At 38.9% G+C, this 13175-nt stretch overlaps 1 protein-coding gene across 1 annotated transcript; it reads right to left on the minus strand.

Annotated features, from left to right (window-relative positions):
• Positions 1-8471: 8471 nt before the first annotated feature.
• Positions 8472-11104, minus strand: LOC120111061. Its single transcript, XM_039127435.1, has 3 exons — positions 11086-11104; positions 9097-9239; positions 8472-9065 (listed from the first exon to the last, which is right to left on the minus strand). Exons 1-3 carry the CDS (start codon positions 11102-11104, stop codon positions 8637-8639), a joined length of 591 nt encoding a protein of 196 aa, XP_038983363.1. The 3' UTR covers positions 8472-8636.
• Positions 11105-13175: the final 2071 nt, after the last annotated feature.

A 13175-nucleotide genomic window follows, 5' to 3' on the forward strand; every position in this document is an offset into this window, starting at 1 on the left:
TCTAAAATGAATGGGAATATTTTTGTCCATGTCAAAAATATTTTCGTTAAACAAACTCATAGCACTAACTATATACCTGTAAGGCATTCAACAGTTCAAAGAAGCGGGGAAGGGGGATGTTGGCAGTCAGTGACACAGGTTTTTGAGGACGCTGACAACTTCGAGAATGATGACAGTATTTATGAACAGGAAAATGACGATGGCACAAACTCGGTATCTACACAGAAGCAGTTATGGAAGAAAAGAGCATTTTCTTTGAATTACCTTATTGGGAGTATAATCTTCTTCGACATAATCTTGATGTCATGCTATAGAAAAGAATGTTTGTGATAATTTGATTGGACAATGTTAAATCTTGAAGGAAAGACTAAAGACAACTTGAAAGCGCGTCTTGATTTGAAAGACATGGGCATAAGACAAGAGCTTCATCCGAAAGAACAACCCAATGATAATATTTTATACCTCCTGTATATTACACAATGTCTACTCCAGAGAAAGATCTTTTTCTAACGGTTTTGAAAAATATGAAGGTTCCAGATGGGTATACATCGAATATTTCAAGATGCGTTAATCTTAAAGAGCGAAAACTTACGAATCTTAAAAGTCACGATGGCCATATTTTGATGCAAGATATCTTCCCATTGGCTTTAAGATCATCAACACAGAAACAAGTTCTTGCAATTGTGACTCAGTTATCATCCTTCTTTAAGGCATTATGTTCCAAAGTTCTAGATCCAAGGAGCTTGATCAATTGGAGGTCTAATGTTGCACTAACACTGTGCCATATGGAGAAGATCTTTCTCCTGGGTTTTTTACTATTATGGTTCATCTACTCATTCACTTAGCGGCGGAAGCTAAACTTAGTGGACCGTTCACTACCGATGGATGTATCCTATTGAGAGGTGATATTCTAAACTCTAAGTCCATATTTATTATTAATATGAATATATATCCTATTATTCTTCCTCGATGTTGATGTTGAGCATTAAAATTTACTGTTGAAGGTTATCTTGTGCGCTTAAAGGAATATGTACGCAATCGAGCCTATCCCGGGGATCGATTGCGGAGGGATATATTGCTGATGAGTGTTTGACATTCTGCTCGAGATACCTTGAAGGAGTTGAAACTGCTTTTAATCGACCACAAAGGAATTACGATATTATACATAATGCAGAGGAGTACAAGTTCTCATCTGGTGGAAGATTTGTGGGGAAAGCTGAATACTGTATCATCATAAATTATTGGCACAGGCACATCGTTATGTCTTACTTCACAGTGACTTAATATCCGAGTATCGCAGGTCAGTATGGTTATAACAAATCACAATTTACTGTCATATCAGATATAATATTCAAAACAAATAATTTTTTTCTCATGCAGAGATTTTTAGTGGCTCAGCGAAGCGCCAACAATAACATTCATCCTACCCAAGGATTGAGCAAAGATGGTTGGTTGAGTTATTTCCTGAATGGTTATTAAAACAGGTTAGACGTTGAATCCTATTAGGTCTTTTATTATATTCTACGATCGGAACTTTGTAAAATTAATTATTATCTGACTTAAATTTTTTAGGTACCGACCATGATGGAGAGACATTGTTCCAATGAATTAATAGTCCTTGCTCGAGGTCCGAACAATATTGTCAACAGATATGATGGGTTCATTATAAATGGTTTTAAATTTCATAAAAAAAACGTAAAAATTTAGAAAATCCCAAAATAGTGGAGTTATGTTGAGGCGGACGGAAAAATTATTATGGTGCCCTAACAGATGTTTATGAGTTGGATTATTACGGAACTTTAAGGTAGCATTATTTCGATGTGATTGGGTGGATATAAACTCATCTAGAGGTTTGAGGCAAGATATAAATGGCTTCACACTAGTAAATTTTTCAGGTTGATACATACTGGTGTGCTATTGAAGATGACCCATTTGTTTTTTCATCTCAAGCTCAACAAGTGTTCTTCGTGCAAGCTCTAAAGTAAAGATTGGTCTGTTTTTTTAAGACTAAACCTAGGGACTTGTATGATAGGAAAAAGGGTTAGCGAGGAGGATGATGGATTTACTCAGTGTATGCTTTTAATGTTCGCCATTGATAACTGATTCTACTAGTTTGGTTAGGATGGATGTTGAATGAGAGCTGGCTAGTTTCTTAATGGTGAGTAAAACATATTTTATGCATTAAATTATTTTGCAATTTATAAATTATTTTATACTTTATATTTAACTATATTGATTCTTTTTGTGCATACTAGATTACATATGCCGCGAAAAAACGTTCAGAATATTGAGTTTCAGCACATCCGTGGGATCTACTTCTGATCGTTCCCAGCAGCCGATGAGCCCCTACTCAGTCCGGGTCCCAGTCTGAGCACGCCCACCTGCAGATGTCCGACACGGATGACTGAGCGTCCTGGTAATTTGATTATAGTTTTATATTAATTTCTCTTACAATAACTATTTTAAATCATTTACCTTTAATGGACTTGTTATTTTATAAGTGATGGGGAGAGTGAGGAGAACACGAGGGCCCACTCGAGCCGGACGTATGGAGCCTACCTGAGGATGAGAAGATTGTCGTCCATTGCAAGAACTGGGCAGCCCTCAAATGCTGCAAGCATTTTATCACTTTTTTGGATCAGTTGCGCGGAAGGCAATTGTGTCCGCTCAACTATACGAATGGATGAAATGCTTCCTTCGTATAAGATTGCTTCTTAGAATTGTTGAGGTAAAGATTGAAGTTGCTATTTTCATTTATTTTCGATTTAACATTGATATAACATTTTTGACTTTGATGTAGACAAAGTTTGTCCTTCCTGCAAATAGCATGATTGGTGCTGAAGTCCGTCAACCGCAAAGAAGTATAAGGCAAAGCTATAAGGCGGATTGGAAGACGAGGCGATGACTGAAGAGGAGGTGGCCGTGTTTGTCCTCAGATGTAATCTCATCATGGAGGGAAGCTTGTCCCTACTGGTTTTCCGAGAGAGTCAGGTTGTGTATATTTTCAATACCTTAGATTGTATTTAATATTATTATAGATTAGAAATTTATACATTGTATAAATTACATTGTTTATTGTTTTTCGGGAAGACTTTCAATATTGTAGAGCTGCTCGAGCTCGCAGATGTTCCTCACACTTCAGGCTCATGATTATGCGAGGCGTAGAGCTGAATTCGTAAGTTTTTTTGAAACTCTTTAATTTATCTTAAATTATTCTATCATAGCATGTATACTCGTGATAACTTTTTGTTGTAGGTGGATGATAATGGGAGGGCCTGGTAGGGTGGAGTTTATAGGATGACTCACACCCACCGAGATGGAAGCTTTGTCCGGAAGAGTCAAGAATATAGTTGTATGTATCATCTTTGACTTGTGCTGTATTTTTTTGGTTCTATTTTCGCATACATTAATTTGATTTTTTTTTTGAGAGATATAGAATAGGAACAAATCTTATTTCAGAGCGCGTCGGGGTATCATCAATCCGCGCGAATATTGAAGCTCAGTGCTTACTGAATTGTGGGCCAGAGCTTATGGTCGAGTGCGAGGTTACGGCGTGGAGTTACCCCCTCAGTTGTCTTCAGTGGGCATATATAGAAATGCCAGAGAAGGTAGTACACTGAGAAGTTCGTCTCTTAAGCAACTATTGAGAGCTGAAGCAAAAACCAAGCAATTTGCAGTCTCAGCGTAGAATATTACATCATGTTACAACGATTTCTACCTTCTCAGGTAATTAACTTTTTATATTTCAATACTTTACTATTATCTTTGATATATGAGTTAATGTATCACTTATTCTACTTTTATGTTTCTCTTCTTTTTTTTTTTTGTAGATTCCTGATTCTTCAAACGCTACTAGACAAGATGATGATGGAGCTGAATCCCGTCCCTGATGCATTCTAGATTTTTATGAGTTAGATATGTATAATACTGATTATTGTATAATACGAATGTTTTGTAATTTGTATTTTATAATTTGATTGTTTTTTTTTTTTTAAATCAGGAATTCCTTGGGAACTGGAGGGCTGTGCCTACTAGTACTGGTAATTAAGCTCCTCTAACCTCTCTATCACGCCCTTCTGCGTCCCTTTTGACAGGATGGCCTCTCATCATATCCAAATGAGTTAGCTATTTGCTGAGGCTTTATGTAGTTTTGATCACCAAAAAGGGTGGCCTTCCGTGAACTGGTTAGTTTTTTTTCTATTGTGATGTTTGGTGTGTGTTGATTAGATATCCTTTTGAGTTCTTCTTGGTTAGTTTTTTCTTCTGTCGTGATGTGTTAGTGTGTTGATTAGATATCCTCTTGACTTCTTCTTCATCTCTCCTTCCACATGGTGAGCTTACTAATTGAGACCCTAATTTAGTTTGGATGCAGAGGGTCTACAAATCTAGATCTAAAAAGGTGGTCTTTAGTGTCAATTTTGTTTACGCTGTGTAGTTATTCGTTTATTAAATCCTCTCTTGTGTTTGGTAGGGCTGATGAGATGCAACAAGAGCTGTAGGCTAAGATGGACTAATTACCTGAGGCCAGGGATCAAGCGAGGCAACTTCACAGAACAAGAGGAGAAGCTCATAATCCATCTCCAAGCTCTTCTTGGCAATAGGTAAAATATCAGACATGCCTTAGATCCCGAAAAAAAAAAACTTTAGAATATATGAGCTTTCTTTGCACAATTTGAGTCAACTTATAAATTAATATATGTTCTTATCATATAATATGAAGTACTTTGGTCCTAGGCTCACTGTGGTTTATGCCTATATTGGTTGGGACTGACTCATCTTGTCAGTAAAAAATATGGTTGGGACTGACTCATCCTCCAGCGAGGAATCAGCCAGTGCAGCCAACCATGATCTCACTGCAGCGCCAACTATGCTTGAATCATTGCTCAATGTGGACTCGTCGACACCAGAGATGTCTGAAACAAGCTTCTTCCAAGGTGAAAGCAGTACAATCTCAGATTCACACATGCCACTCTCCTCGCTTGAGACCTGGCTCTTGGATGTTTTTTGGTTCAGTGAAGGTAGAACTAATTGACATGCCATTAGGTGATACTACCGAGCTGATCTAAACCAAGTGCTGTTGGAGTGGGTTTTTGGTTCATTTTTCGTGTAGGCCTTGGACTGATTCCGATTAGAAAGAGCTCTCAATGCCAATGAAGAAGTGTGAATTCTAAATATCCACATGGACATGCAGTGTTTTATAAGTCAACTCGCGGGAGTTCGAGAATAATTTCTATCTGTGAGGTCTTCTGTGAAGTCTTTGAAACTATCTTTTGTAAGGGGCTTTGTATCTTGGGTGATGTCAGATAGATTAAACTATAGGACTTTTTTAGTCTTGTTCACTTCTGAATTGTAATCAAGCGGTGTGTAGAAAGGAAGGATTGTCATGTCCAGAAAATGTGGTTAATTATTACTTCTTGTACTCTGTTAGTTTTCTGATTTGGCAGTCTAATGAATGTGTTTTAAGAACGTTGCTCACCAAAAGAAACAAACAAAAAAAACAGTGTTTTGGGGATGAATTCTGATGGATATCTCCTATGGATTATATCATCTTGCTCTCTGTACACGGATTAAAGAGGTCCATGAACAAATATTTCAAATACAAATTACAAGCATGAATAAAGAGGTCCATGAATAAAGAGGTCCCTGATGCTTGTGCCGACGCTTTTAAGCGTCGGTAAAAAAGGTCGTGGCACCACGGCAATTGAGCAATTTCCGACACTTAAAAGCGTCGGGAAAAAGTTAATGTCGACGACGCTATACAAGCGTCGGTAAATCAGGAATTGCCGACGCAAAAAAGCGTCGGGGAAAACGCCCTGTCGGTTTATCGCCGACGCTATATAAGCATCGGTATAGCATATTTGCCGACGCTTTTCTCCTGCATCGGCAAAACTTTTGCCACACTGGTATATCCGACGCTTTGCCGGCGCTTGGCTTTGCGTCGGGGTGTTTTTGCCGACGCTAATTAGCGTCGCCAAAGCTCCAGGAAAGCGTCGGGATAGGTCCTTTTTCCTGTAGTGTCTATCTCTATGAACCTCAATGCCGATGACATATGAGGCTTCACCCATATCCTTCATATCAAAATTACTGGAGAGAAATTGCTTAGTCTCCCTAAGCAATGCCAAATCACTACTAGCAAGCAAAATGTCATCTACATATAGGACTAGAAAAATAAATCGACTCCCACTGATCTTAAGATAAATACATCTATCAACAACATTTTCTACAAAGCCAAATGTAGAAATGACGTTATTGAACTTAAGATACCACTGTCGGGATGATTGCTTGAGTCCATATATAGACTTATTTAGCTTGCAAACTTTTTGACTCTGACCTTCTGAAACAAAACCTTCAGGTTGTTTCATGTAAACTTCTTCCTCTAAATCTCCATTAAGAAATGCAGTTCTCACATCCATTTGGTGCAGCTCTAAGTCAAAATGAGCCACCAAAGCCATAATTATCCTTAAAGAATCCTTCTTTGAAACTGGAGAGAAGGTCATGATAATCAATACCCTCCTTTTGAGTAAATCCTTTGGCAACAAGTCTGGCCTTATGTCGCTCTACCTTGCCTTTGGAGTCTCTTTTGGTTTTAAAAACCCATTTGCAGCGTACTGCAGTAGCTCCAGGAGGTAGTTCAACTAGATTCCAAACATTATTTTTAGCCATAGAATCTATCTCATCTTTCATAGCATCTAGCCATTTGGAGGAATTTACTGAACTTATGGCTTGTGAGAAATTTATTGGATCATCTATATTCTTATGTCATAATCGTTTTCTTGAAGGTATACTATATAATCTGGTGGAATTGGAGATCTCCTTACTCTTGATGACTTCTTAAAGTTGCTTCTTGATCCACTGGTTCTATAGGTGGAGGAGCAACATTTTCAGTGATAACTGGCACAGATTCAAGTGGAACATTAATAGTAGACTCATCCTCTCCAAATCATTATCATAATAGTGGAGGAATCATTGGCTGCTTATTTGAATCTTGCACATCATACGGAGTTTGCTTTTCCTCAAAATTAATTTCTTGAGATTTTATACTCCCACTGATTTGGTCATTTTTAAGAATCTAGAATTTCTTATCTCCCAATCCTCAAAGTATGATTAGGCAATAAAATCTGTATCCTTGGACTTTTTCTGGATAACCAATAAAATAACAACTAATGGTTCTAAAGTCAACTTTTTCTCTTGTGGGTTTGTACACCCTTGCTCAGCTTGACACCCCCAATGTGTAGATGTCTTAAACTAGGTTTCCTACCTGTCCAAACTTCATAAGGTGTTTTTTGGGACAGCTTTAGTAGGAACCCTGTTTAGAATATACGCCAGCGGTTTTTAAGGCATCACCCCACAGAGAAATTGGGAGAGTTGAGTGACTAATCATACTTCTTACCATCTCCATTTAATGTTCGGTTTCTTCTTTCCGCAACTCCATTTTGATCAGGAGTACCAGGCATAGTGTATTGTGCAACTATACCTTGCTCTTGAAGAAATCGAGCAAATGGACTAATGCCTGTCCTGTTTCAGTATACCTACCGTAGTATTCACCACCTCTATCTGATCTCACAACTTTAATCTTTTTATCAAGTTGTAACTCTACCTCTGTTTTTGAAAAGCTTAAAGGCATTTAATGCCTCAGCCTTGTCATACAACAAGTAGAGATACCATAGCGTGAGTAATCATCAATAAGATGATAAAATATTTATGACCAGTAAAACATGGGGTCGAAAAGGGCCCACATATATCTGTATGTATGAGATCCAATAAATTTGTGCTTCTTATGGCACCTTTCTTAAACTTGTTAGTCTGCTTTTCCTTGATGCAGTCTAAACAAGTTTCAAAATCACCATAGTCAAGGGTTGGTAAAATTTCATCATTTACTAATCTCTTGATTCTTTTTATAGAGATATGACCTAATCTTCGGTGCCATAACATAGAAGAATTTTCATTTATCATGCTACGTTTTAATCCATAATGATCTTTATTTTGCAGGGATAAAAGGGATAGCTCAAAGGATATATCAAGGTCTAATTTGAATAAACCATCCTCTAACAAGCAATTACCAACAATAATATTATTCAAGGAAAGGTTTACAAATGACCGTCCAAATGAAACGGTATATCCAAAGGAAGTAAGTTTAGAAACAGATATCAAGTTTCTTGAAAATCCAGGTACATAGAAGGTATTTTCTAGATACAAAATATGGCCAGTCTTTAAGGGTCAATTTGAACGTTCCAACAGCTTCCACATGTGAACGCATCTTATTTCCCATTATGATGCTTCGCTCACTTTCCGTTGGAATTCTTTTGTTCAATAATCCCTGCAAAGTTTTACATATATGGATAGTAGCACCAGAGTCAATCCACCATGTGTTATGAGGTACATCAATAAAATTTGATTCATAACACACTAAGGAAAGAGAAGTACCTTTCTTTTCGAGCCATTTCTTGTACTTTGGTGCAGTCCTTTTTCAAATGTCCCTGTTTCCTACAGAAGAAGCACTTTATTTGCCTTTTATCAGTCACTTTGGCTGACACTTTCATTTTCTTCTTCTTAACAGGAATATGATGACTGGTACCGCCGACCTCTTTATGTCCTTTTCCCTTATGAGAGGTGAGATAAATACTCTCTTGCCTCTCTTATTTTATTCTCTGCTCTTCATCAACACACATGGCTAAAAGTTGATTCATAGTCCATTTTTCTGTATGTGTGTTGTATGAGATCTTAAATGGTGCATATTCCATAGGCAGAGAATTAAGAACAAAGTGTACAAGAAAAGTCTCTGACATGTCTACTTCCAATGATTTTAATTGGGCAGCGATGTCACGTAATTCCATAATGTGCTCGCGTATGCCACCATTATCATTATACTTCAAGGAAGCAAACCTTGATATTAAGGTGCTGGCTAGGGCTTTCTTTGAACTCACAAATTGCTCTTCTACTGCTGTTAAGAATTCTTTTGCAGTTTTGCAATCAGGAATTGAACCCCTTATCTTTCTGGAGATATGATTTTGTATGAGTAAAAGACTTAAGCGGTTTGACCGCTCCCACCTCTCATACAACTTTTTCTCCTCTGGCGTAGTTTCCTCTGTGGGGGACAGGTGGCATGTCCTCACGAAATGCCAGATCAATATCCATGCACCCTAAAGTAAATGTCAGTCTTTCTTTCCATTCCGAGAAATTTGAACCATTAAGTATTGGGATGCATGATGTGGATTGTGAAAAAACTGTCGGAAACAAAGCTGCCAAAACATATGCTTACTATCAATATGCATGCTACAATTATGCTAAAACCTTATCTAAATCACTAATCCATATTAGCAATTTAGTGAGTAAATCAAAATTAACTTTATATGATTTACCCCTTTACGATAAAAACTAATGCATTAAGTGTGATATTTAATGAACTTTATATATCTAGTTGGAAAAATCCAAAGAATAACAGGCAAGATCAGCTCCAGATCGGTGGTGGAGCACTAGGCTCACTTAAGTACCAGCCTTTCTTAGGCACGTATGCCTTTTTGATAAGCTTTCTTAGACACCGTTATTCAATGGATAAAATTTTACTAGATATTGTTCAATATTAATGAAGAATTCAAGGCCTTTGGGCAACAAGATTCATCATAAATATCATACTAATAACATTATTTCATCCCATCATTAACTTTGTATAATGATTTCCCTTTGGGGCCGGTTCATTATATATGATGCAACTATTTAATTTCATGAGATGATGATAAAAAGACTCTTTATTGATTAAATTAAACTAAAGCATTCTAAAATTTATGGGATGCTTTGGCTCGTCACCACAAATATGCAAAAATTTAATCATTGATATATCTTTTCCTACATAAGATGCTTTGGCTCGTCTCATGCATATATCATCCTTTTATCATGAACAATATGAATAATTTAAACAATCATGTATCATCATAAGAAAGCATATAAATTGATCATTTATGTAATAAATTCATTACAGAGACCAATATGTAATAATCAGTGTACCGTTCTGTAATAAATCCTAAGTACAGGGATCAAATAAATATACTTTAGGACCTTTCTGTAATTTAAACTTTCGGCTGGGGACCATAGATGAATTTCGGAATCCCCTTGTTTAGAATAACATATTGTCAGGGGTTTCTTTGCAAAACTCACAGTTTAGTCAAAAGGATTCGGGTTTCGGGTTGCGGGTCGAAACCCAATAACCCGGAAACCTGTTAATCCCTTCACTTTTTTTTTTTTTAAAACCGGATTCGGATTGCGGGTTTAGAAACCCGAAACCCAACACTATTCATCTTCTTCCCCAAACGAAAAGAGGAGAAGGGGGCCAAACCGGTGGCCCCTTCTCTCCTAAAACGACGGTGGCGCAACCGCCGCCGCCGGCCGTAGGCACGGCCTGCAGGCCGCGGGGCGGCCACAAGGCGGGGGGCCGGAGGCCGGGGGTCGGCTACGGAGGCCGCGGGGTTCGGCCGCAGGGTGCGGCCGCAGCCCGCGGTCGCGGGCCGCAGGGGCGTCGGCCGGGCGCCGTGGCAGCGGCTGGCGCCGCTGGCAGCGGCCGGGGCCGCTTAGCGGCGGGCCGCAGGCCATGGCGGCCGAATCCTCCCTTTCCTCCGCCCGCGGTGGCCATGGCGGCGACGGGGAGCCGCAGCCGCTGCGGGCTCGCCGGGACGGCGGGCCGCAGCGGCTGCCGGGGAGTCGGGCCGCTGGACAGTGGCCCTGTTGGCCACCAGTTGGACGGAGAGGGCCGCGACCGAGACCCGCCGCTGCGACGGCCATGGCAGCGGCTCTCCCTTCCTAACTTTCTTAGCAAAGGTGGAAGAGAGGAAAAACAGATGAAGGTTTTAGTCCCACATCGCCCAACGGAAAAGATTTCAATGCTTTAAGTAATATGGGCAAAAACCATTCATCCCGAGATAAGGAGTTTAGTCCCACATCGGCTAGCCAAAATTTATTTCGATGTTTAAATAACATTGGGTTCTCAAGCAGGTTAAACTAATAAATCAAATTGGTATGATTTATTTTGGAATCAAATCCACCCGCTCTGATACCATTGATGGAATGATTAACTTAATGAATTATAAATCATACCTTGATTCGCTAAATCCATCTTTAATTGGACTCTGAGATGCGTGCGCAGCCGCGGTCAATCTAGATTTCTCTGATCTGAAGAGAGATTAGCGAGAGATCTTCTGGAGAGAGAGCTCTTAATATATCCTTTAGAGAATGGGTCTAACAGGCTATTTATAGCCCTCTCCAGGGACCAAACGCTGCAGGTGGTTACACCCGTGAAGAGTCACCCCCCATCAAGGTAACCCTTCACTACTGTGAAAATACCTTAATGCCTTTGTGATTATCAGGATTTACGAAATTCAAGGGACAACTTGTCAAACGTGGGTTCTAATTAAACGAGATCAGGGTTTAATTAAAACGGGATCCAACAGTTGCTTCTTTGAGGACCAAGACATTGCTCTTGAGCTCAACATAAATATATAACCTGAAGTACTTTTCCTATCATCCAAGTCCCCAGCATAATCACTATCTGTGTAGGCAATCAATTCCTCTTGTCCTCCCTTCTTGTAGAATACACCAAAATCAATGGTTCCCTTCAAATATCTTAGTAATCTCTTTGCAGCTTGCAAATGAAGTTCTGTAGGGCAGTCCATGAATCTGCTGATGAGGCTCCACCACAAACATGACATCTGGTCGAGTAGCAGTCAAGTACATAAGACTTTCCACAATCTGCTTATAGAAAGTACTGTCTATCCTCACTCCACCTGCATCTTTCATAAGCTTGAAACCAGAAACCATAGGATTATAAACCGGATTACATTTGTCCATGTTAAACCTCTCCAACACTTCTTGTGCATATTTTTTTTTACTGATAAAGATGCCATCTGCTCTTTGCATCACTTCAATACCAAGAAAATATCTCATTTTTTCTAGATCAGTCATATCAACCTCAAGCATCATGGACTTTTTAAATTCAGCAAACATAAATTCATCATTTTCAATAAATATAAGATCATCAACATAAAGACACACAATCAAGATCTTACCTCCATTTCCAGTTTTGATGAATAAAGTATGTTCATGTTTGCATTTTTCAAAACCTTCTTTCACAAAATAGAACTCTATACGACTATACCAAGCTCAAGGGGCTTGTTTAAGTCCATACAAAGCCTTTTTCAATTTGTACACCTTCTGTTCATTCCCTTTCTGTTCAATAGCCAGGAGGTTGTTCTACAAAAACTTCTTCACTTAATTCACCATGTAAGAAGGCTGATTTTACATCTAACTGATAGATTGTCCACTCCTTTAAAGCCGCAAGAGAAATAATCAGCCTAATTATATCCAACCGAGCTACAAGTGCAAAAACCTCAGTATAATCCACCCCATGTTCTTGAGTATATCCCTTTGCTACCAATCGAGCCTTGTGTTTATCCATCTCTCCATTCACATTGAGCTTAGTCTTGTAAACCCATTTTACTCCAACCTTCTTTCCTTCAATAGGTAAGTCTGTCAATTCCCATGTATCATTCCTTTCTATAGTTTCTATCTCTGCATCCATCGCTTTTCTCCATTTTGCACTCTTCATAGCCTCTTTAAATGAGATAGGATCACAGCTTGCAAACATAGCTAAATGTGCAGTGTCTTCTTCCCCAGAGAGACCTTCTCCACTCTCATGGTCTCTCCTCCAAATGGGTGCCCTTCTAACTCTTGCTTCACTGGAACTAGGTGGATCCTCATTTGACTCATCCAAATCATCACCCTCCACATCTGCTATTGTGTTATCATGATGATCAGCTTCGTTGTTTCCTTCGGTATGTCCTCCATCATTATCATCTGTGATTGCTTCAGTATCACTTTCTCCCCAGTCAAGATCAGCTAGAATGACTCCTTTATGACTCTTGTCCCATTCCCCACTATTTTCTTCTTCAAATATCACATCTCTGCTTACTATTATCTTCTGTGTGACTGGATCATATAATCTATATGCCTTCGATTCCTCACTAAAAAATACATTTCACACTCTTATTATCAAGCTTAGTCCTCTTACTATCAGGAATATGAACATGCTCAATGCAACCAAACACCTTGAAATGATCCACTGATGGTTTAGATCCACTCCAAGCTTATTCTGGAGTCATGTTTTTTACTGCAAGAGTTGGACTTCTATT

This window comes from Phoenix dactylifera, chromosome 1 (genome assembly GCF_009389715.1).
Source record: "Phoenix dactylifera cultivar Barhee BC4 chromosome 1, palm_55x_up_171113_PBpolish2nd_filt_p, whole genome shotgun sequence".
Classification (NCBI taxonomy): Eukaryota; Viridiplantae; Streptophyta; class Magnoliopsida; order Arecales; family Arecaceae; genus Phoenix; species Phoenix dactylifera.